This window comes from Saccostrea cucullata, unplaced genomic scaffold, assembly GCF_032062105.1.
Source record: "Saccostrea cucullata isolate Sc308-1 unplaced genomic scaffold, CSIRO_AGI_Scuc_v1 ctg5443, whole genome shotgun sequence".
NCBI classification, from domain to species: domain Eukaryota; kingdom Metazoa; phylum Mollusca; class Bivalvia; order Ostreida; family Ostreidae; genus Saccostrea; species Saccostrea cuccullata.
In genome coordinates this window covers 26,675-53,423 of record NW_026925936.1, presented here as the reverse complement: position 1 = coordinate 53,423, position 26,749 = coordinate 26,675, and the positions used below count along the sequence as shown (strand labels likewise).

The 26,749-nt window shown below is 33.2% G+C and overlaps 1 protein-coding gene across 2 annotated transcripts in view; it reads right to left on the bottom strand.

The window, feature by feature from the left end:
• Positions 1–355: 355 nt before the first annotated feature.
• Positions 356–26,749, bottom strand: part of LOC134270113 (uncharacterized) — a 38,534-nt gene continuing 12,140 nt past the window's right edge. The window contains exons 1-3 of one of the 2 annotated variants that reach the window (XM_062752292.1): positions 14,728–14,839; positions 1,745–3,707; positions 356–1,396 (exon numbers count right to left, since the gene is read on the bottom strand). In XM_062752292.1, coding sequence (XP_062608276.1) covers positions 1,233–1,396; positions 1,745–3,698 — 2,118 coding nt within the window. In that variant the 5' untranslated portion in view covers positions 3,699–3,707; positions 14,728–14,839 and the 3' untranslated portion in view covers positions 356–1,232. Of the gene's footprint in view, positions 1,397–1,744; positions 3,708–14,727; positions 14,840–26,749 lie in introns of those variants that run through there. The other variant, XM_062752291.1, reaches the window with a different exon arrangement.

Genomic DNA, 26,749 nt, shown 5'->3' with positions numbered 1-26,749 from the left:
AAACAATGGGGAATCAAATTCAAATTATTATGAAGTGATATATAGGAAGAAAATGTTTTTAAAAAATCTATTTATCAAGAACAGCAAAGTCATATGCTGTATTAATATGAAGGCATTCTCAAGAAGTATTAAATTCAAGCCCCCCCCCCCCCCTTCAGTAAACTGTTCAGTTCTGATCTGAGTTTTTTCCCTAGCCGATTTGCTCAGGTGAGCAATGTGTCCTCTGGGCCTCTTGTTTTTAATTTTGCAGGTTTTCAAAGCACAATAAGGAATCTCAAAATAGTCAGCCACTGTGAAGAATCAGGTATTAAAAGCCTTCCTTTCAATGAAAAAAAAAACCATTCAAATAAGTAAACAATTTTCTGACATACATGTTAATTTATTCTAACAATTGTCCATAAAATAAATATCTCTGAAAAAATACTTAAGGCAATACAGAAACAATGCATATCATTTAAATCTATGGCAATGAGTTTCCGACCGGGTTTGTACAAAATTTAACCCAGTGAGGATGACGTGATATGTACATGTACATTACAACAATTACTGTTTATTTAATCATGAATAGAAAAGATTTCAATGATCGTTATTTTTCTCATAAATAAGTGATATTGAAAAAAAAGAAGCAATTTTAAATCTTATTTCCATCTTTCTTCAAAGGACATTTTGCGCTTAAATTGGAACCGACCAAATGATTTTTGGGGGGAAAAACCCCACACCAGAATAGCAAAAACATAGCGGGCATATATAATCAGACCTAGGAACATGCTGAAAAACGTTGGAAGAATCAATGGCCCACTTAAAGTATAAAAATACTTGTTCTCGTACACTGTATAAATCATCGAGCAACCATACAGCAATAAGCAATAGTTTGCTCTCATCTAAAATAATATAAAAAATATAAAAATTATATTTTAAAAAATGAATTCTACAAAAGAGTATACATTTCGTGATTATATCTGTATATTGTAAAAATATATCACAGATCCCTCACCAGTTGCATAATACAAGTGTACTATATATAGTATAGAGGTTTTTTACAAGCCAACACTAAAATACTAGACATTGACCAATTAGGCCCTATTACTCTAATCTTAAATACAAATCAAATTAAAGTACAAATTGTACAAACATATAAATTTTCCCATTCACTGGCAAAATTATAGTTTTACGCGCACTCTCTCTCTCTCTCCCCCTTTCTCTCTCTCTCTCTCTCCGTTTCTCTCTCTCTCTCATTTAAAACCTGTATTTGTAACACCATTTGAAAATGCTGCTTCGTTGCTTTCTCCAGACCTCCTAGCTGAACAGCGCATGCCTATGATTACCATGAACTGTAGTAGAATGATTCCCGCCAAGACACCGATGATTATATAGAACCTCGGGAGCGGAATTGTATCTGAAATAAAATACACGGTTTGTTGGTGTTAGCTATGGGGGATATACAATGATTAAAATACCATTTAGGGTACAATCTAGTTCAGCAGACATGATTTCCATTTTTTACTCAGAACTGCTTCTGCACATGCTCTGCTCGACGCTAATGATACAGTTAATATTTTCTTACACTGTTAGCCGTAATATATGTTTTGTAAAGAAAAAAGTTGACATAAACTAAACATAATAATATTTAAACATTGAACTATAGAATGGCTTTTTTCTCATCCATATCAGCTTTTATAATTATCCTTTTAACAAATTTTAATTGAGACTTCATCAAAAAATGATAAACTATGACTTTCATTACCTTCTTCCTCGGGGATTGCGACAATTTCAGAAGCATCAACTTCAAAATTTCCGCAAGTAGGAAAATTCGACGGGGTTTTGGGGAGGTTTGGAAAAGATTCATTGAGCAGCATAGCCATTCCATCTGAAGAGTGAAGTTCAATATGACAATGCATGATCCACAATCCAGGATTATCGGCCTTAATTCTGACCACAACGTAGCCCCCACTTGGGACTATAATTGTATCCTTGCGCGGCGGATTTTGAAGTTCTAAACCAGGAACATTTCCGTTTAACCAAGACTGATCACTCCAAGTTGCTTCATTACAGAAGCTTTTGTTCGCAGGAACTCCCCCTCTACAGTTGATGTCTGCATTATCTGCTATAAACTGGCCTGTTGTCTGGTTGTAATCTGGGTACCCCATCTTCAAAACATAGAATGAATGTCCATGCATATGTACTGGATGGGCCCATCCACGGCCTACACCCATGTTTAAGAGGACCATTTGAATTGTATCACCATGATCAAGATCTAGGGAATATGAACAACTACATAATTTTTGTTCACCGCATCCAGCCTCATCACATGATCTTGTTATTTCCTTTGGTTGTGAAATACCAGACACAGTTGGAGCTACCAATGATCTCCCATTCACAGATCCAGGAAATCTATCAGTGCCGGGAAAGGCATAATTCAGGAAGTATTCCTTGAATTTTCCTTCAACAAATGGCGGTGCTGGATCATCGGTCGCAGTTGAACGAAGTGTATCAAACCGGATGCATTCGGTGTGTTCATTTTGAGGAAAGTAAGTAAATGGACAGTTTAAAACAAAGCATTTGTCCCCTGCCGTGCACAGTTTTCGATTAGTTTTGGGTTCTTCCACAGGAGCTCCATCATATCGTAAAATAGCTTCCGCTACTGTCGTCCGTGGTATTCTTTCGAGAGTCTTCCCACGTATCCAATAATTGTCAATCGTCTGATTTGCTTCCAGAATAAAGTCAAATCGCTCACCAGGATTAATAACAAAAGACTCGACTGTCTTTGGCTGAACGGGATATCCATCGGACTCTATGATAGTAATCACGTGATCATCTACAGATACTCTGAATGGAAATAGAGCTCCAACTCCGATCACACGAAATCGGTAAGTTGACCCCTGGGTCACACTGAAAACTTCTAGTGGAGCTTCATTGTGAATAGTTTTATCTAGATCTGAATAGTAGCGCCCCCTACCATTGATCAACCCTGCGTCCGCCTTAAAAAGACTGAAAAAACTACCGTCGAGAGACTGGGAAGGTGTATATTTCGTTCTGTTTTCTATTATCCCGTAAGTCATCAACTGATATCCTTTATTGGCATCCCAATCATGATTCCATTCCATGATCTGGAGGATGTGCTCTGGAAGGGGGTTTGGTTCTTTTTTACGAATGACAAAAGCACCCAATAAACCTTCGATACGCTGGGCTCCTGAGTGAGAATGGTACCAGAATGTCCCCGCTGGATGGGCCTTGAACTTGTACGTGAATGTTTGTCCGGCTTCAATAGGACATTGTGATACAAAGGGGACTCCATCCATGTATGGAGTTCCTTCTTGAGGCAATCCGTGCCAGTGAATTGTGATGGAGTCGGAATGTAAATGATTCGTTACTCTTATGATGACAGTTTGTCCCTCGTAAACGATGATATCAGGTCCTGGAAGTGTTCTATTGGCTACCACTATCAGTCGCTTAGACTCCCATCCATCCGCTGTGACTATTTCACTCAAAGGAACGGGCTCGGCTTGAGCAATATTTGTCACTCTGTAGTCGTACAGCTTTCCTTGTTTTGGATACACGGCCCTGTTTGCAGCACTGGTCATTGTTAAATAGTGCTCAATAACAAGCGACGTCTCACAAACGTTTGCTGTACTGTCACATGTATACCCAACTGCTGAAGTCACAGATAAAAGGAATATGAAGAGTTCCATTGTGAGCATTTTGATTCGCTGAAAATATAAAATGAAAGATATGTAGATAATTAACGAAGAGTATTCAAGTTCTAAAGTCCAAGTCCTTAAAACAATAAACAAAATAGGAACGGAGCAAACATGGACCTCCAAAACTTCAGAAGTGGGATCAGGTGCCATTGAGGAGTAAGCATCCCCTGCCGACCGTTCACACCTGCCGTGTGCTCCTTGTCATGTTCGGGAAATAATGGAATAATCTGTCGTCAATTTAGTGTGTAAATAATGACCTAACCTTGCGCGGATCCAGAGGGGGGGGGGGGGAGTCGGGGGAAGGGGGGGTCTGGACCCCCCCTCCTAGAATTTGCAGTGATACTAATTTATAAACTGATACACTAAACCAAATAAAAAGTGACCTTGGACCCCCCTCCTCCCCAGAACACGGAGATCTCCCCCCTTGAAAAAGCGGACCTGTGTTAAGTTGGTATGAAAAGCAATAGGTATAAAGCATTAGAAGTCAAAAGTAAAACCGTATCGAATCATCTGAGATATAAACCCCGTATATATGCAGGTGATGAAGGTATATATATGTACTTGCTGAATAAGTAAGGGAAGTTGATATGAGCATAACTTTCAATGGATACTACGTGTTCATGTATAATTTTCTTTTATATTGGTACAAACAATTTGTGTTAACTTTTAAAAACAATTCATTAAAGATATTTTAATTGGTTTTTTTTCCACTTTCAACCACTAAAAAGGGCTTAAGGATATCCGATCCTCCGCCAGGTTGGATAACTCATTAAAACATTACTTTAAAAAATAACTAAGTATTAGAAGATTAAATCGAAATCTTTTGTGCACCAATTTTCATGCGTCTCCATGTGATTCTAGATCATTTGAAAAAATTACACTTTTCATGCAATTAGTTTGACATGCCAAAATCTTCAATTCAATTTATTCCCTTAAAACCATGTATATTGTACTTGAGGTACATGTACATAAGCATGTAAAAAATATATATACATGTACATGTACATATAATACAGTGGGTCAAGCAAAAGGTGGGATAAATTAGGCTAGCTAAGGAGAACAGACCATACTATTAATTTTAGTATTAAAAGTACATAATTTTCAAGAAATCAACGTCATTTTGACACGTCTTCACATTTGAGTTGTAGTAAACTTTTGCGTTCAAAAAATCTTTCCTCACTTGGTTTTAGGTCTTTCCAACCTCACAATTTTAATGGTTCAAAGTACAAAAACTGCATTTATTTTCATTTAAAATAGTTGAAATGTACCAATTATTGCAAAAATAAATAGGTTTCCATTTATTTTTTTTTTAAAGATGGGAGACAATAGATGGGCGTTCAATAATTTCAATATTTTCATAACCCCATATTTCACAGCCAGAAAACAATACTGGTAAATATAACTACTTTATCAAATCCAACTGACATTCGTAGGGTTTATTAAATTGCTTTTATTGACGTGTCCCACTATATATTGCCTTTTCTGCTCGCTCACACAGGTGTTTTCTTACTTTACACAATGAGCTTGTACGGGAAAATACGTTCCTCAAATAATTAAAAACCTTGACTACTTCTATGGCGCTTCCATTATACTAGTAATTCATTAATATATAATGAGAAAAAGAAAGGCGACAAGTGTTCACCTTGTCATACACCAACATTACAATGAAAAAATCAGATGACAAACCATTCATCTGTATTTAGGATCGATACCATAATACGTTTCTAATGCAAGTAAAACATTTACCGTTAACCCTGCTTCTGAAAAGTTTACACCAAAGTCCCTCTCGCCAGACTGTATCAAATGCTTGTTTAATATATATAAATGCACAGACAGTTTTTTCTGCTATTCATTAATGTCTGAGATAAAATTGTAATAATATGATATTGTTCAAAGTAGAACAGCCTTTTCTGAACCCATTCTGACCTTCTTTGATAGTGTGACATCTTCTGCATAATTCTGTAAACGGTTATTTATAAAGAATAATTCTCGTAAAAAGTTTACCCAGGCAGCTTAAATAATAATCAGGCGATGATAACTATCCCTTATTTTTGTAGATTGACTTCAACCAGTTTTCTGACACCATATCATTTTAAAAAATGAGATTGAAAAGATTTTCATAAATTGGTAAAAAGTTTGATAAATATTCGACGTTTGGAGTTCTTAACAAATAGTATCATACATCAAAGGGAATCCTGATACATGCATGTAAATAGTTTTTGTAAAGTGCAACCTGATTAATCAAATCTTGAATTAAAGTCTGCTATTATGCATGATAAGGAAAGTGATTTTTGCAAATTAACCACCTCCATCTTAATTTCTATGAGAAAAACTTATGAGGGAGGAAAAAAGGGGAAAATGCAACATGAAAAAACCCCCAGTTTTCATTATTTAAATTTCATAATGATCCATACGTACCGATAACCATGTATTGGAATCAACCTACGTACATCGCGAACGCTCTATGAACAAATATAAAACCTAAGGAATGGATCGACGTGTAAGAAGGCGACGAGTGACATTAGCAGAGCGACAAATCTCAAGGTTTTATCCCTTTTCGCACTCTTTCATAACTGACTCAAAATCTGAAAACCATTTTTAATCGGATATTTTGCACCTAATTAGTATACTAAGACATATCTTTTGGTCGAGTCTTGACGTAAGGGTTAATGTACGAGTAGCGCTCCATTCCTTCAAAGTAATGGAGCCGAGGCCCCGAAGGGGCCGAGGCCCATTACTTTTAAGGAATGGAGCGCTACGAGTTTATTAACCCGCGTAAAATCCGCCTTTCTGAATGCTTGTTTTTATTGTTTGTTTTAAAAAGCCATTCTCTGTAACCACTTAAACGTCGTTGCCACGCATGGTCACCGATTTTGATGAAACTTCACCCATGCTTAGTACTTGACACCAGAAACATATATCAAACAAAATTTCGTTGCTATGTGTCTCGGTTGCTATGGCAACAGCCGGAAAAGTTTGAAAAATCGAGATTTTCAGCCACTTTAAATCTTGACTGTGGCTTAATAAAAACTAGAAAAAGCAAACAAACCATTCTCACAAAAACATGACACCTTGATGTCACTTATACTGTAAAGAAACTGTGTAGAATATATCTCTAAGTAAGTGGTAACCAAGGGTACATTTGGAATACATTTAAAATGCTGAAATATGCTGAAAAACACTCCGTATTCATTAATGGTAGGTGTTACATGCTCAAACTCAATCAAAGACTTAAGAAAAACAATGAAAATGTTTGACCTTAAGTATATAAGTATAAGCAATATTATTCTATAAATAACTTTTATGGTTGCCATGGTAACACAGTGTAACCATGCAAAACCAGTAACTAAGATTGAGTTAACGCTACTGTCTTGAGAAAAAACATGAAAATTCAAGACTGGCAAATATGCATCCTTAGGACTTTGCAACACCAAACCATAAGAAAAATTGGGTACAATTGCTACTTTGCAGTGTTACCATGGAAACAAAGTACCAGTGCTTAAAAGTGAATTATTTTTCGCTGCATTAAGAATTAAATTGCCATTTGATCAAGAAACAAATTAAAGGACTCAGCTTGAATAGTACTTATCTGTTAGAACTAAAGTTGAATATCATATATTGATAAAATTTGATGAATAAAACAACACTGTTGCTATGGTTACCAAGAAGGGAAAATGTTCGATTTTGTGAACTTTATATCAATATGAAACCCTGTGTGCCAACTTCTTGCATCCACTTAGAGATTGGATGATCGTCAAAATTAAAAGTCAAGTTAGCTGTTGATTAATATCAACCATAAAAGTTTTGGGAACCTACATTTAAGGGTACGTATCCAAGGAAACAATATATTTTTTCAGGTTTTTAAGCATATATTTTCTGCTTATTTCCATAGCAACGCTCTATTTAAAGAATCTAATCTGAATTTTTTCAAATGGGAAAACTTGGAGCACACCAACATCTTGTAAAATTGATCATTAGTTATGAGGAAATGTGCTTTTTTTAAAAGATAGGATCAGATTTAAACATACAGAGAGTTACTTTGAAGGCTCTCTGTGGTATAAAAACCTTGGCAACCATTGCCAACCAAAATGAAATATCATATTTTGTTCTTGGTATATGTTTCAAGGCTCTTTTTTCTGTTATTTGGTCACATTTTATCCTATAATTGCTTTTTATTTTTATGTGTATGACTTTATAAAATTCAATGATTATTTTTTTTTTACTTTTGAATACTTTGTTACCATAGTAACGTATGTAATAGTTGATTTACTAAACATGTTTATCATGCATTTGAGACATCTGACCTTCAACTTTTGGAAACAGTCATTGCCAATTGTTTGCTTCGCCGCAAATGTTAACTATGGGGCTCTAAACATGTTAAAAAATGCCATTTTTCGAACTTTAAGACATGTTGCCATGGTAACTATAAAACATAGCAACCAATTTTTGCCTGATTTCAGTTTAGGGTATCAAAGACTTTTATCATAGAGAGTTTGGAGAAATTCTGAGACTATGCGTGCCACAGCTCCTATATAAAATTTCAAATCATTACAGAGAATGGCTCTTAATACATAATAAAGAATATTTATATGATACATTGTAAATACTTTTTACATATTAGTAGTATTATTTATATATAATATAGAAAGAACAACTTAAAAAAGAGTACTGAAGTTAATCTTAACCCATATAGCTCAACAGCTTCGTTAGCTCAGTGAAATGAGCATCGGACTGCTACGGTGAGGGTACCGGGCTCGATTCTCATCATGGGTGTTCTAATTTTCATAATGTGAAACTAACCTTTAAACTTTTCTAAACCTCTTCTCTAAAATTTTCTAAGTTCTTTCCTTGATAGAGGCACGGAAAGGAGAATAAGACCATAACAAATTCCGTTTTCAATGAAATTTGCAACTGTCCATTCCTTAAAAGTAATGGAGCGCCCAAACAAAAGAATGACGTTACAGGTGGATTTTACTATGTAATAATGTTATAACCGGTAGAAATGCACAAGTCGGTACTTCGTTTAATATTTTATTATAACGATCCAAACTTGGCGTTTTCTACAAGATCTTGATGTCGGCGTGGACAGTGCAAGGTCCAGTTTCCAACTGAAGATCATGTATGAAACAACCAATTTATAACAATGATGTTAGCATCTGGGTTACTTCTGTTGTTAAACAAAGATTACAAGATCAATTTATACAAAAATGGCATTCTGATATTAACAGTTCTTCTGAAGGTACTTTGTATAAAATATTTAAAACAAATTTTGAGTGTGAAAAATATTTAAGTATTCTGCCATTAAAATTTAGAGAAATACTTGTCAAATTTCGTACTACTAATCACCATCTACCAGTTGAGTTGGGAAGATGGGCATCTATACCATTAAGTGAAAGATTATGTACACTTTGTAATGCTAAACATGTTGCTGATGAATTTCATTTCATACTTGAATGTACTGCACTGTCAAACATCAGGAAAAAGTATATTAATGAATACTACTTTACTAGACCAAATGTTCTTAAATTTTCTCAACTGATGACAAAACAAGATGCTATGTCACTTAAAAAACTCTGTATGTTTATATTAAAGATATATGATTTAGTCTGTCGTCCATAATTGTTTTCCTCACATTTCATTATTACGTGTTTTTTCCTCCCCTTTTTCCATTCTTTTTTTTTTCATTTTTTTTTCTCTTCATTTTCTTCCTCTCCAATTTCATTGTCTTATTATGTATAATATCATATACTTATACCTCTGACCAGAATGTATATATGCTGTAAATATTTTTCATTGTCCTCATGTACCATGTACTTTAAATGGTTTTGCTTGGGTACTGCTTCCTTGCTCCACGGGGCGGTCCACTGTAGATGGCTTTCCTTGAGGAATGAAATTCTTTGTATTTCAGGAGTGCATTAATCTCTTCCTGTTTCTTTTTGGTGTCATTCTGAAAGCCATTCATCACCTTTTTCGATTCCTCAATGTCCTTTTCTACAGCTGAGAGTTTTTCCCGGTGTTCTCTGATAGTCTTGTCTTTTTCTAAGAACCGCGTCAGAGATACTTGCCGCTCACGCAACCATTTGTTTTGGTAGTACTGGGCGTCGGATTTGTTAGATGCTGCCTGGTCCCTGAATTTTTTGACTTGGGTCTCCAAAGTTTCACTATGAATTTCATTGACAGATGAGAATGGCATTTCACTCAATATGAAATTTTCTTTACGATTTCTGCAAAATTTGATGATTCTTTCTCTGTCTCTTATCTGCTTTCTTTCCGATTTCCTTTGTACCGTACATGTTTTCTCAGCCTGTCTTTCGACTGAGCGCTTTGGTATGGTGGAGGCAGCACAGATGGTACGGAAATTCCGTGTTTTATACATTCTAGCATAGTGTCCTCTTCATCAACACTTGAAACATGTTGATGCCAGTGTGTTTGCAGTAATCTGCAGCGTCCACACTGTTATAAGGTGAACGCGGTTGGATAGGTCGCATCCACGCAGGAACAAATGGAAACATGTCCAGAGTTAGGGGAATTATGCTACGAAGATTGGCAAACTAGCTTGGCTGTATGAGGTACTAGGATCCAACTACTACAAAGTATATGCAGTAGCCCTGGGTAAATTACCCTTAGGATTCTCCACCAAATATAACCGGTAGAAATACACAAGTCAGTACTTCGTTTAATATTTTATTATAACGATCCAAACTTGGCGTTTTCTACACGATCTTGATGTCGGCGTGGACAGTGCAAGGTCCAGTTTCCAACTGAAGATCATGTATGAAACAACCAATTTATAACAATGATGAAGTAAACAATTACAATGGAGAGTAACTCGAAGCAGAAGGACATAATTGACATAATTAATATAATTGAATAATAATAAGCACTTTCACTCAGGTACAGGTGGCATCAAATGTCTTGCGGTCAAGGTCTAATTATGTTATATTAAGCACTATTAAGAAATTATTGTTACTCAAAAATATGTTCATTTTACACGGTCACAATGTCATGCGGTATATGTCTGTCTGTCGTCGCCTTTTATATATATACATTATTATGTAAAGATAGATGGAGTGATACAGGAATATATACACTAGACAAAATTGCTAGCGCACCACCAAACGAAAGTAATATTTTACTTTTCCAAACTTGTTTATGATGTATTTGTCTATTTGATATATTATTATGATACATAATCAACAAATAAAGCATTAAATGTCTTAATTGATAAATAACTACAAGTTAACTGAAGCGTGACCAATTCATAGAAAACGTGAAAAGTTATCCATACTAATTTGGAGGGATAAATTTCTAATTTTTTCTTTGCATTTTTGTTCTTTATGTTTATACTAATTAGAAAATCAGAAAAATAAGTATACCGTATGCGGCATTTGATCCCAGAAGAGCGTGATAAAATAGACAGTATGGTGTCTGCAGGGGGTTCCTTTGGAAAGATTTGTAAAAAAAAATTAGAACAATGAAATCAATATTTATTCCTCTAGTGAAAGAATGTTGCAAATAGATTAGTAAACATAAACATGTTCACTCTAGATAGCTAATCCATTAAGTAAACACCACACCACATTTTTAATGTCGTTCCACAAAATTTGGGCAGCCGGAAGTTGAGTGGACTGGGTATGGACACCAATGCATTGAATGACTAGCGGGCGTTATAATAGTCAATCGCCCCTTATTATTTTATTCTTTTTTTACTGGGAGACTGTTTCTGGTGTAAACTCAGGGTCCATCATCGGTTTTTAGCAACGCATATATATAAGCAAAATAGGGGCACGCAATGCATGTCGGGAAATTGGTTTTCGGGCAAGAAGGTCATTTTTGGGTTTTGTTCTGACACCAAGACATTTGCCAACTCGATTGTATTGGAAAATATGGCGTATTATATATACTAATATCAATTAGGCAAATGTTCAATTCACAAAGAAAAATTTTAAGTGGTGCGTTAGGAATTTTGTCTAGTGTATATTTGAATTTACATATGTTTTTGGTATGATTTCAAGATTTTTTTTACAATACGTTACTTACGTTGCGTGTTCGAATCTGCAGGATTGTACGTGAGGACCGGTATTTCGTTTGAGACCGTATAAATCGAGGTCCCGTGTCGCAGTAGATGCTGACATGCAAAAAGATCATTCCTCAAATGCTCGAAGTGCCGAATAAAAAGGTCTAAATTTATGATCCACGTGGGAAAGGTGTGGTGTCTCAAAAGGAGTGAAAAATTCCCAGTTTTAAAATGTTTTTTTTTTAAATTATGAAATTAAGGAAATTAATATAAGTATCTATTTTATTTTCTTTCGAAAATTTACTTTTTTCTTCCTATTCTTTCTATATATCATCTTACTATGATATATAGTAGGGATGTCAAAATATTCATTTTCCTTAGTCGAACATTCGATTGCATTATTCGAACGATAGTCGACTATTCGGAACATTTCTTTATATGATCTCATCGATTGTGTATTTATAACTCAATATCCTTTTCGTAAATTTATGTAAAAAGTAACATCAAATGCCTGTATTGCACACTGAATCTCAGAGATAATACATAAGATAATGAAATGGATGAATAAGGGGAGGGGTTAAATGGATAAGGGGAGGGTTAAACACACATTATCCACACGTCAGGTAATATTGTAAAATACTGCGTGTTTAATTAATAATTACCCTTGCTATAAATGTAATAATATTATTTTGATAATTATCGAAGGTTCAAAACTTTACGGCTATGGTTTGTTCCTAGCATTTGAACATTCATAGAGGTAATAATGAATTTATAATTAGTACAAGTCCAATTAATAATTTTCGAATTTTGGAGCTGCATAATTTTCTACAATAACAAAAAAAGGTCAGTAATTGAGAAATGATTATCGCAGTATGTAATTACTAACTGTACTTTACGTAAGTTCAATGTAGGAAATAATTTATATACTGTGAAGGCAATTGAGCTCTTATTCGTCTGAGGACATATACTATATAATGGTATGAGGAATGACGTTTATGTCACTTTTGAGATGAGAATTTCTTAATCACCTCTATTTCTTGCATTTATTTAATATTCGAATGTCGTTTCATTACTCGATCGTCGGTTCATTCGACTGATAGTCGAATAGTCGACTTTTCGTTGACATCCCTAATATATAGACTATAGCAATTAACTAATTATTCCACCTAGACAAGGTCTCTTTTTGCACACATTTTTTTTCAATATACGTGAAATTTCACTGTGTGCAAAATGAGAACAAACCTGTCAGACACCCCTTTGTTAAATGTTTGTTTGTCCATTTATAAGTACCTGCCTTTTCCTATCAATGCGTTAAAGGTACTTGGACACAGATTTGAAGTTATTATTTTCTCTATAATATTACGACTTATATATTTTGACAGCATTTCACACAAAAATTATTTAAAAATCTTATTTCTTATAAAAGATATCAAAATTTCAAATTTTTTGGCGGGTTTGATTGACACATCCTTGCACTTTCATAAATTAATTTTATTCTTAATCCTTAGGGAAAAGTGGCAATCTTGTTTTGTATAAATGAAAAATATTGATACTATAATCCAGAAAATTCAGAGTAGACATGTTCGAAAGCAAAACAAACACGCAATATATTGTCAGTCCGTGCAGTTGTGGTAAGCAGACTGTGACGTTTGAACGCACCCGTAGAATTATAAACATCAACAATAACAGAACTCGTGCCCTGTTTACAAAAACTGTGTACATAACACGAGTGTGCTCGATTTGCTAAACTCTGTACGCAACTCTTAGTTCGGAATGACGATACTTGTGAAGGAGTTTTGCTTTCTAACATTTTTACTCTAAATAAAATCATTTTTCTAGATAAAAGTTTTAATATTTCTCATTAATAAACAAGATTGCCACTTTTCTTAAGGATTAAGAATAAGGTTAAAATTTGTGAAAGTGAAAGGATGTGTCAATCAAACCCGCCAAAAAATTTGAAGTTTTGATAACTTTTAAATGAAGTAATATTTTTAATTAATTTTTGTGTGAAATGCTATTCAAATATATAAGTCGTTATATAATAGAGAAAATATTGACTTCAAATCTGTGTCCAAGTACCTTTAACCCAATCTCCGTCACGCAAAAAGAAATGAAGTAGAATAAGCAGTGACAATTTGTTACGTGAGGCTGAAGGGGAGAGATTAATCTTGGAAAAAATTGTTAACTAAGTGTTCATTGTAACTCTAACTTTTTGACACATCATTTTAAAGAGATTTAAACAATTTTCAAATCAGTGTAAGATAGATGTTATGACAAGAATTAGATTTTGGTATTATAGTTGTAATTTCTGATGTAAAACGAGCCCCTGGACTTTCACTGGATTTTCTTCCAGATTAACTCTCATTTTTGGCACCTAATTTTTTGGGTTACATTAGTATACTAAGGCGTGTTTTTGCCTGAGTCTTGACTATGTTATGTCTCTTCAGTTGTTATTAGTCGCCTTTTATAGACATCATTATGAAAATTGATGGAGTAGTACATAGGAAAAGTAAATACTTTAAAATATTTACTTTTTAAAATGATTTCAAGGTTTAATTTTATACCATATAAAGTCATAAAAATAGACGAGAGTGTTTGCTCTAGAAATGCGGAGTAAGGACTTGATCGCTACGTTGCGTGACTTAGCTATATTTATTCTTTAAAATAGAATTAAGGAAATAGACATTCATTACATGTTTATCTAATGTGATTTTATAACCCCTTTTTATTGTCCGGTTATGTAAAATTAGACAATTTTAATGGGACCGAGAAAAACTAGACCGTTAATTAGAGATACTTGAAAAGATTTAGTAAAATATTGAAAGTTTTTATTTGAAGTATTCGAGCCAATATCATTCGCTTGAACATTGTTATTTTTCATGATTTAAAAAAAATAAAGCTGCTTTCGATACAAAATAATAATTTTATTAACTTATCCGAAGTAAACAGCTCTGTAGATCTACCATTTACCTTTTCTTATAGAAGAGAAAAAAAGTTTACTAAATCACTTACTGTTGATGTTGATAATGTTTCCAAACTATGTTGTTAAAGTCTTCAAGAGTTCACCGAAGAAGGCATTTTCACAGCTTCGAAATTCAAGGACAGAAAACCACACAGAACTGCTTCAGTTATCTGTTAAAATAAAGAATGTATAATGCTTCGCTTCTTTTTTATTGCTGATTGACATACCATATAATCGGCCATCAACACTGATCAATGCATTCCTTTAAGACAACTAAACAGTAAAAGAGGCAGGCAAAGCAATGGATAGGTCATTTAATACCATCTTGGTGTACAGTATATACTGCTAGGTGACAAACTGGGCTGGTGCACCTCACAACAAGAGGATTTTTGTGCATTTTGGAAAGATTAATTCTATACAGGGGAGAATCCAGGATTTGTTTTCCTCGTGTCCGAATATTCGTTGTGACTAAGGCAAAAAAGATTTTAAAACACAAATACACAAAATAAAAACAAACCTGAATTAATTTCAGGTATGAAAATTTGATGAAGACTTTAATTTTCATCTAACAAATAATACAGATATATGCATTGAAAAATATCTTCAAACATTTTTCTGTGGTTTTAGGTGGACAAGAAAATGCTGTCCTAGTAATGCAACATGGTATTTATGTTAAAGAAAATTATTGATATGATCTGTTTGTTTTGAAATGAGAAAATGAATTTTAATAAGGATCTCTCCATGATTTTTTAAAAAGAGTTCTATCCGTTATTAACAATTTTGTTCAATGAACAGATCTGTTAACCTTTATTAAATATCAGTTGGAATGTTTCAATGCAGGTGTACATTTTAATGTTCATACTCTTTTGTAACGATTTAAGATACCGGTATTAAGTATATTCTAATTCGGCTCAATAAATTTCAATCCGTTAAAATATTCCAACCTGTTTAATTCAGAATTTGATGAAGACTTTAATTTTCATCTAACAAATAATACAGATATATGCATTAAAAAAATATCTTCAAACATTTTTCTGTGGCTTTAGGTGGATAAGAAAATGCTGTCCTAGTAATGCAACATGGTATTTATGTTAAAGAAAATTATTGATGTGATCTGCTTGTTTTGAAATGAGAAAATGAATTTTAATAAGGATCTCTCCATGATTTTTTAAAAAGAGTTCTATCCGTTATTAACAATTTTGTTCAATGAACAGATCTGTTAACCTTTATTAAAGGTACTTGGACACAGATTTGAAGTTCATTTTTTCTCTATAATATCACGATTTATATATTTTAATAGCATTTCAAACAAAAATTAATTAAAAATCTTATTTCATTTAAAAGTTATTAAAACTTTAAATTTTTTGGCGGGTTTGATAGATACATTCTTGCACTTTCACAAATTTTTACTTTATTCATAATCGTAAGGAAAGGTGACAATCTTGTTGTGTATCAATGTAAAATATTAAAACTTAAATCTAGAAAAATAATTTTATTCAGAGTAGAAATGTTAGAAAGCAAAACTCCTTCACAAGTATCGTCTTTCGTTATGATTCGAGTTTTGCAAATCGATCACACTCGTGTTATGTACACAGTTTTTCTAGGCAAGAGCCTGTTATTGTTTGGTGTTTACGATTCACCGGGTGCGTTCAATCGTCACAGTCTGCTTGCCACAACTGCACGGACTAACAATATATTTGTGTGTTTATTTTAAATTGCTTTCGAACGTGTCTACTCTGAATTTTCTGGATTATAGTATTAATATTTTTCATTAATACACAACAAGATTGCCACTTGCCTAAGGATTAAGAAGAAAGTTAAAATTTTTGAATGTGCAAGGATGTGTCAATCAAACCCGCCAAAAAATTAAAAGTTTTAATAACTTCTAAATGAAATAAGATTTTTAATTAATTTTTGTATGAAATGCTATCAAAATATATAAGTCGTAATATTATAGAGAAAAAATTGTTGTGAGGTGTGTTGTATTTGTATTGTTTCATCATGTCTATTATTAGTAACATTAAGTTTCTTGAACATTCCAGAGTGGTCAATATGTTTGGTCATTTTTTCTAGAACATTCTTGAACTTTGTGTATGTCCAGAACTTTCCAGTAATATCATGTTTTAACAATTTCTAGAATATTCTAGATTTATAATACTGTATAAATACCCTGTCAATTCGATGCATAGATATACTTTGTCGTATAAGCATCATTGAGGTATTACTGGGATATAATTTCACTAGGACATTGTGTGCAGCAACGGACACTCTGATGTATGTATTTTTTAGATTTTTGCTAAGTTTGTACTTAATGATTTGTATATTACTGTAAATAAATTATTGTTAAGTTTAAACTGTGTGATTGATCTTTGCTGGCATTTAGGGTTATTCTGACCCATAACAGAATTGGGGGCTCGTCCGGGATCAAGAATTTCTTGCACTTTTGCAGTTTATTGTCAAAATTTTGTTAATTGAACCGTTAAATTTGATTATAAGCCAGCAGAAATCAACATGGTATTTTCGGTCACAGACTTTCTTAGTTCACCAAGTGTTCAGGTTTTTGATACATTAAAAAAGGATGACTTGATCGCGTTAGGTTTGCATCTTGGGTTAGAGGTTAAATCTTCACAGAGAAAGCAAGACATTAGAATAAAGGTTGCAAACAAACTAGTAGAAGAAAACATCTTTGGAAAATATGATCTTCCAGATTATACACTTAAATCAGAATCTTATAATATGTCAGAATTTCAGTATCAAGTAGAGTTGGAAAAAATGAGATTTGAAGAACGAGAGCGTGAACGGAAATTTGAATTAGACAAATTAGAAAGAGAAAGAGAAGAGCGAGAAAGAGAAAGACAAGAGCGAGAAAGAGAGCGTGAAATGAACTTTGAATTAGAGAAATTAAAATTACAGAACCAACCAGGACCGTCAGTTGTTAAAACTGAATTTGACGCAGCAAAAAATATCAGATTAGTTCCAAAATTCTGAAAAATCTGTAGACAAATATTTTCCACAATTCGAAAAAGTCGCAGAGAATCTTAAATGGCCACGAAATGTTTGGTCAACGATGTTACAAAGTGTACTGGTTGGCAAAGCAGCTGAGGTATACTCTGCACTAGGGGTAGCTGAGAGTTCAGACTATGAGAAGGTCAAAGCAGCAATATTAAAAGCCTATGGATTAGTACCTGAAGCGTATAGACAAAAGTTCAGAAAGTATAGAAAGTTTGATAATCAAACATTTGTTGAATTTTCACGAGAGAAAGAAGATTTATTCGATCATTGGTTTAGATCTAAGAAACTTGATAAAACCTTTGCTAATTTGCGCCAAGTCATCCTGGTAGAAGAGTTTAAGGAATGTGTTTCTCAAGATTTGAAAACACATTTAGAAGATAAGAATGTGAAAACTCTTGAAGAGGCAGCAGTCATATCTGATACTTATGCTCTGTCTCATAAAAAGAATTTTGTATCAAGATCTCAGACTAGCAGTAATTCTACCAATTCAGACACATAATCTAAAAGATTAAGTTCACTAGTCTCAGTCAGCCACTTTTCCTTCAACAATTTCAAAGGACCTCTAACTGTATGACCGAACACCAATTCAAAAGGACTGAACCCAAGAGACTCCTGGACTGCTTCTCGTGCAGCAAATAGCACAAGATGAACCCCTTCGTCCCAGTCTTTCTCATACTGGTAACAATAGGTCTTCAGCATTGTTTTTAGGGTTTGATGAAAACGTTCTAGCACTCCCTGGGACTCAGGATGATAAGCAGTTGATCGATACTGCCTAATACCCAACTCATGCATGACTTGCTGGAACAACCCCGACATAAAATTTGAGCCTTGATCCGACTGAATTGCCTTGGGTGCTCCTACAAAACTGAAAAACTTGGTTAGGGCCTTAACTATGCTCTTTGCCTTTATATTCCTAAGAGGTATGGCTTCAGGAAACCGAGTTGATGTACACATAATGGTAAGTAAATACTGGTTCCCAGATCTAGTCCTAGGCAAAGGTCCTACACAATCCACCAACACTCGACTAAACGGTTCTTCAAAAGCTGGAATGGGTTGGAGAGGAGCAGATGGTATCTTCTGATTTGGTTTACCTACCATCTGACACACATGGCATGACTTGCAAAACTTCGAAACATCCTTTCTTAGCTTAGGCCAATAAAAATGACTCAAAATCCTTTTATAAGTCTTATTGATACCTAAATGACCAGCCATAGGCGTATCGTGAGCTAAACTCATGACATCTCGACGATAAGCAGCTGGGACCACTATCTGGTGAACAACACGCCACACTTCATCTGGAGAAGCGTCAGGTGGTCGCATTTTCTTAATCTTTTAGATTATGTGTCTGATTTCAAAGAAAAACTTTACAATGCTTGTAAATTAGCACAAGAAAATTTGAAGAGTTCTCAGATGAAAATGAAAATGTGGTATGACAAAGATGCCAGAAATAGGGTGTTTAAGCCAGGTGATAAGGTTCTTGTATTTTTACCTATTCCTGGTCATCCTTTACAGGCCAGATTTTATGGCCCTTATGAAATTGAAAGCAAGATCAGTGATGTAAACTATGTAGTTAAGACACCAGGTCGACGTAAAGAGAAACGGGTTTGTCACATTAACATGTTAAAAGAGTATTTTGAAAGGTGTGACCGAAATTCTGTAAAACCAGTTTCCACTTTAGCCAACGCTAAGACTGTTCAAAATTGTATTGAGAGTGATACAAGTGTAGAGATGAATGAGAAAGATTGTAATCAGAGTGTCCGCTTGAAAAACTCAGAAATTTTGGCTGATTTTGATGCCAAACTTGGACATTTGAACATTCACCAAAAAGAACAAGTTAAAAACTTGATGAATGAGTATCATCAAATCTTCTCGGATGTTCCAAAGAAAACTAATGCAGCTTGTCATGATGTTATAGTTGGCGACGCTCTGCCTATCAAACAACATCCGTACCGTCTCAATCCAATAAAATTGCAGTACCTAAGAAGGGAAGTGCAGTACATGTTGGACAATGACATTGTTGAACCTAGTAAAAGTAACTGGAGCTCACCATGTATTCTTGTACCAAAACAGGACGGTACCTACCGCTTATGTACAGACTTTAGAAAGGTGAATTCTGTTACCAAAACTGATTCATATCCAATACCTAGAATCGATGACTGTATTGACAATATTGGAAACGCAAAATTTGTCAGTAAATTTGACCTGTTGAAAGGCTACTGGCAAGTGCCGTTAACAGAAAGAGCAAAAGAAATATCTGCTTTTGCTACACCAGATGGACTTTACCAGTATAAAGTAATGCCTTTTGGCATGAAAAACGCACCGGCTACATTCCAAAGGATGATTCACTCCCTTCTTCAAGACCTTGAGGGATGCGAGGCCTACATTGATGATGTCATCATATACAGTGACACATGGGACGAACATCTTCGAATCATGCGTGCTTTATTTGACATTTTAGCTAAAGCAAACTTAACTGTGAATCTTGAGAAGAGCGAATTTTGTCATGCTTATGTAGAGTATTTAGGTCATAAAGTAGGTCAAGGTTATGTTACACCCATAATGGCTAAAGTGGAAGCTATTGCAAAGTTCCCGATTCCTACAAACAAGAAAGAATTAATGAGGTTTTTGGGCATGGCTGGGTTTTACAGAAAATTTTGTCCAAATTTTTCCTCAGTAGTTAGTCCACTTACAAATCTTTTACAAAAGAGGGTTAACTTTGAATGGACAAAGGACTGTGAAAAATCCTTTCATAAAATCAAATCTGTCCTTATGAGCAACCCAGTTCTGTCAACTCCAGATTTTTCTAAGCAATTTAAGCTTACTGTTGATGCTAGTGATGTTGGAATCGGGGCAGCTTTGTTTCAAGAACATAGTGATAATGTAGATAGAGTTGTTTCTTATTTTTCAAAGAAACTTACAAAATGTCAACAAAAGTATTCCACCATTGAAAAGGAATGCCTTGCTTTGTTGTTAGCCTTACAACATTTTGATGTTTATTTGAATGTTACTTTGCATCCAATTCTTGTATATTACTGTAAATAAATTATTGTTAAGTTTAAACTGTGTGATTGATCTTTGCTGGCATTTAGGGTTATTCTGACCCATAACAGAATTGGGATATATACAGTATATACGGATCACAACCCCCTGACATTTTTGCATAAATTGTCAAACAAGAATCAAAGACTGACTAGATGGAGTTTGCTGTTACAAGAATACAACATAACAATTAAGCATATCAAAGGCAAAGACAATGTTATTGCAGATGCCTTGTCCAGAGTATCATAAACAAATTAGATTTTTGTATTAATGTACATATGTTTTACAATTTAAGTTTTTCATTGACATTCAAACTTTTTAAGGGGGGAGGTGTTGTGAGGTGTGTTGTATTTGTATTGTTTCATCATGTCTATTATTAGTAACATTAAGTTTCTTGAACATTCCAGAGTGGTCAATATGTTTGGTCATTTTTTCTAGAACATTCTTGAACTTTGTGTATGTCCAGAACTTTCCAGTAATATCATGTTTTAACAATTTCTAGAATATTCTAGATTTATAATACTGTATAAATACCCTGTCAATTCGATGCATAGATATACTTTGTCGTATAAGCATCATTGAGGTATTACTGGGATATAATTTCACTAGGACATTGTGTGCAGCAACGGACACTCTGATGTATGTATTTTTAGATTTTTGCTAAGTTTGTACTTAATGATTTGTATATTACTGTAAATAAATTATTGTTAAGTTTAAACTGTGTGATTGATCTTTGCTGGCATTTAGGGTTATTCTGACCCATAACAGAATGAACTTCAAATCTGTGTCCAAGTACCTTTAAATATCAGTTGGAATGTTTCAATGCAGGTGTACATTTCAATGTTCATACTCTTTTGTAACGATTTAAGATATTAAGTATATTCTAATTCGGCTCAATAAATTTCAGTCCGTTAAAATATTCCAACCTGTTCAATTCAGAATAAAATTGAAGACATTTTATTCTACCAATTCATTTATCGATGAGTAGTTTTAATGTTATGATTGTCTTTGAAATCATCTTATATATAAGTGACAATTTTACAATTTGGAAAAAAAATTAAAATGCATAAAATCGCTAATGTGAAATGAATTTGTCAGACATTCTTTTAATTATTCTTGAATGTTTACTAAAATTGAATAAATTTTAAAAATGTAAGTCTTAGGGTAACTTTCTAAAGTCCTAAATGAGCGTAAAGGTATAATTTTTACCTCTATTTTAGTTTTACTTATATTTATAGACAATTTCCAATCATTGCAATATGAATAAAGCACATCCAGCATTTCATATAACAACTCAGGAAAATCGGAAAATAATACCATGTCATCTGCATTATAACATTATAAACAATGAAACATTTTGGAGATTAATATCTCTATAATTAGAACATGATTAAGATAGATAGATATTTATTATACTATATACGTTGTTACAATGCATTTTGACAAGATAATATTAAGATATGTATATAAAAGTTTGGAGCTAAACATTCTTATTAGAATTTGTAAAATGTCGGAATTAGTCAATTTTCGAACGACATTTAATAAATTGCACATTTGTATCCAAGGGAAACCCAGGAAAGCCAAGTGCTTATTTCCAAAAGGGTCCTTATACTTATACATGTATATTCATAATATACCAGATCTTCACATGATTATAATCATAATCAACTTACAATAAAACAAGAGTAATAAAACATGACCTGACCATTACAGTGGGCCATTCCACTCTCTAAAAAATAATTGGCATTTCTTTCAAAAGCAGACTTATTTCTTTTATTTAAAACATTTTATTGCAGTATAGTCAAATTCCCACACTAAACAGGATTTTCGAGTTTGGACAAATTTCCTCTTTTTTTGCTTGTCAAGTGTTTTTTTAAGTTGAATTTTCTCTGATGACCCATCAAAAATGATGCCACGTCACTGAAATTATATTAGATAGTTGAAGGAATCAATTTTTTTTAAATACGGCTTACAATCAACAACGAGTACAAGTCAAGAATTACGCAGAATTACACAGAAAGAACTTTAAACATCTTGGATTTGCTTATTAAAGTAAATCGTTTTATTTGAAAACATACTTTTGAAAAAATCTATTTTCTCAAAATTTAATAATTTGCGTTTTTGCTTTGTTCTGACAGAAAAATCTTGCACTTATCCCTGGGTAACATTTTGTCAAATCTTTGAAATTGAAAAAAATATATATAATGGGAAGATGTAAGGATATATGAAAGGATTACCTTTACGACAATATGTTCAGATGGTGCCAGTCATATGTTTTTGATACTTTAATTTGCATTTTAAAGGATTATTTCCTCTTTTAACGAGGTAAATTACCTAGTTATTCAATGGTGTATACTGTTGAAGAAGTAGTCAATTCATAATCTTTGTTTTGACACATTGTACATACATGAACATGGTACATTAAAACTATGATCTGAACTCAAATAAAAGTAAAGAAACACTTTTTAAAAAGGCAAAACAATTAAACCATATAAACGACTTAAATAGGTCATAATTTTGATACCATCCTAATATAAGGAATTTCACACACAGCTGAGCTAATGCATCAAGATCGCTATGGTTAAATCCATAGTCTAGAATACATTCCTTGATCTTTTCAAACATAACACTGTCTCTTTTTCCTTGTATTAAAACAATAATTATGCGAATTACTGGTGTATAATGTACAATGGTTTGCAAATAAATTTTTGAAAACAAAAATTATACGAGGGGCGTTCAAAAATTACATAGACTCTGTTATTCTTTACTCTTACAGTCGTCATATAGTTAAATGAAATTTTACAGAAACATATTAAAAAGAGTTTATTATATAATCGTCAGATTTAGATGTAACTTTGACCTCTTTAATCAGCAATGAATTTCAGCACCCATTACCATACCATTAATTGTTAGACTAAAAACAATGCCTTTGGTTAAATAACTCTCCGTAACATGAGATTAAAAAAACTTTAGAAATTTATACACATATATGGCAATAATTATTTTTACCTCTTTTTTTATAAAATATTGAATAAAAAGGAATAAATGTTAATGGTGTTATTTTTTTTCAGTAGATGCATCTACATGTATATACATGTATATGTAATTGTTAGCGTGCTTTTCTGAGTAATACTTATAAACATACATATAGATATCCAGCTAAATAATATGTACACCATCTTTGTTTAGTTCTTGAGGCCTAGAGATTTTAATTCCAAAGACCAATTCGTTTAAACGTACATCTCATAAAGAAAACAAACCCTCCAAGATATATGGAGCTAACGTAAAGTTATAGAGCTCAAAGTCCATTGATGTGCAATGCAAACACGGACCACAAAATCTTAAGAGATGGAGTCAGGTGCCATGAAGGAGTGAACATCCCCTGCTGATCATTCTCACCCTCCGTGTTTTCATTGTCACGATCGGGAAATAACGGGGGAAAAATCCGTGGACAATTCAGTGTGTAAATAATGGCCTAACAATTAGTATGAAAAAGTCAGTAAGCACTTGATTCATCGACAGACTGTATTTGCTGAAAAAAAATCATTGTATCGACCAAAAAACTTCCGAAATGATGACTTCAAACAAGAATGTTGATATTCTTGTTTCATCAAACTGTTTGTCAATAGCAGAGCATAATCTAGCGTATCGAATCAACCGAGAGATATTAACCCTCTATGCAGGTAATAAATGTGTTATGCTATACATGGGTTATGGAAATTTACGATTGAAAAGTTGAAGTCATCACGTTTATCAAAAAGCTTAATTGATAGATTATCATAAATAAATTTTTCTGGTAACTGAAAAATATGGAGATAATGAACGGATACAAGCTCAAAATTATATTCAAATAATACAAATCAGTTGATTTTATAGAGTAGCTGTCGATTAAAAAGTTATAATCATCATAATTAGCATAGAGCTCGGTTGTTAGATTACCGTTAACGTGTTTTTCTAGTAAAATATCTAAATGTGAAACAGATGTGTCAGACTCTGATACGTATCTCTTCGTTGAAGCTCACGGGGATATATTGTGTCGACATATGAGAAACCATTCTAATGCGAGTCTTTATATCGATATGTGGAGTTGATGGCCACAGCAAGTATTGTATTCTTCTCTTGTAGATAATTTTAAAATAAATTCTACTTCATTTGACTACAATAATAGATCTACACAGGTCTGTATTTATAACGGGGTAAAATTGGTACCAATGAGAATTCCAAAAACCTCAAAGATATTGTCAATCAGAATCTCAAGCATCTTTTTAATATTAACATCAGAGTACTTTTGTGTAAAATCAGATACTTGTGTATGAAATAAGATACGCGTATGTTCAATAAGAATGTATTCTTAATTAAACAAAATAAATATGCACATGACCAATGACAAGGTATGTATATTACAAATTCCAATTATTGGAAAAACAGCTTTCTATGATGTCAAAAAGCCTGGACTTTAATTTATCACGAGGAATGATTGTATATACTATATAGAGTTTAGAAGTTTTTATGTTATTGATTTTGATGAAATTCTGTGATTTAAAATTTTCCATAAGTTTCTTAAAATTATCTGATTTGCATCACTTCTCAAATTGCTGCACAGCACACCTAAAGTTTCTCCTTCGGATCAGCAATATCTTGTGTGTTATACACTGCAATATTATTAACAGCAGTGAATTTGATGTATTAAAATTTTGATTTTTTGAAAATTCATAGACAAAAAATATGACAAATAATATAAAAAGAGGTTTTTTTAAGGGAAAAAAGGATGGAGTATCTTCCAAGAAACATCACGGGGGTTTTCAAGAATTATATATAGCTGACAGTCAGCATGGGAAGCAAGCAAAATAAGCATAGCTTGCATAATGTTTAAAACAACCTAAAGAAAGACGGTCAGTAATGCATTTTAAAACATTAATGAAAAGAGCCTTATTATAATTTTGGGGTATCTATTTTTACTTAAATCACAGTATACACGCACATACACAAGGATATGAAATTAATTAATCTTAATTTTCTAAGGTCTAAAAAATGATAGTGCAAAAATTCAATTTTTCCATGGTAAAGCATTTCTACCATTGCTGATTCTTCAGGTAAATCATTTAAATGCCGTTGTATTTGCAGCACCCACAATCATCAGAAAGTGAAAACCGTAGGAAAATGTTGAAATAGAAAAGGGTCAGTGTTCTATTGTGAATTTACACATCAATCAACAAGGAATGATTAAAAGATATATACATGCATTTTAAGTGATAAATTTCTCATCTCATACCATCAGTCAAAAGATGAAGTAAAGTATTGTTTTACACAATTAAAAAGTCAATGTTATAATTTATCATTTTTAAAATGTGATGAAGATATTTTCTCTTTGAAACAACAACATATTATTTGTAAAAAGGGTCATTTTAAACTAGAACAATAGTTTAAGTACCGTGTTTCCGAATTATTTAATTTTCATAAAGAATGAAATCAAATAGCAAAATTCATTCAAATATATTGATACATTTAGTTCTCTTGTTCCAAATCTAATATAAATTATTAAGCGGTGATTTATTTCATTCCGGGTCTAAGGACCAAACGCTTTTCCCATCTCCATCTTTTGACCATTTAACAGGCATTACATTTCTAAAATAATTTTCTATTTTCCCGGACCTAAGTATTTATTTGATATTTTTTTTTCTATTATTCCTTTTAAAAATTATAAATCTTCATTATCTTTATTTTCATTTTGAAGTTATATACAATCTGAAAGAAAATCAACGGACTTCGGTTGTTCAATTGATTAGCGGCAGAACTATAGCGTTATGGTTTTATATATTATTCTTTGATCATAACGCTACAGATACCGTAATGCAAAAAGGTGCAATTTACGGCGCAAGATTTTTGGCGCACTGCTAGGGAGAATTTCTCCACTTTCTAGCATTGGTCAATCAACTACAGTTCACTTCCTGATTCTAGACACATTCTTTAACCAATCTGTATATTTTACCCACCTCACAACCCTTTATAGTCGTCTCTGCC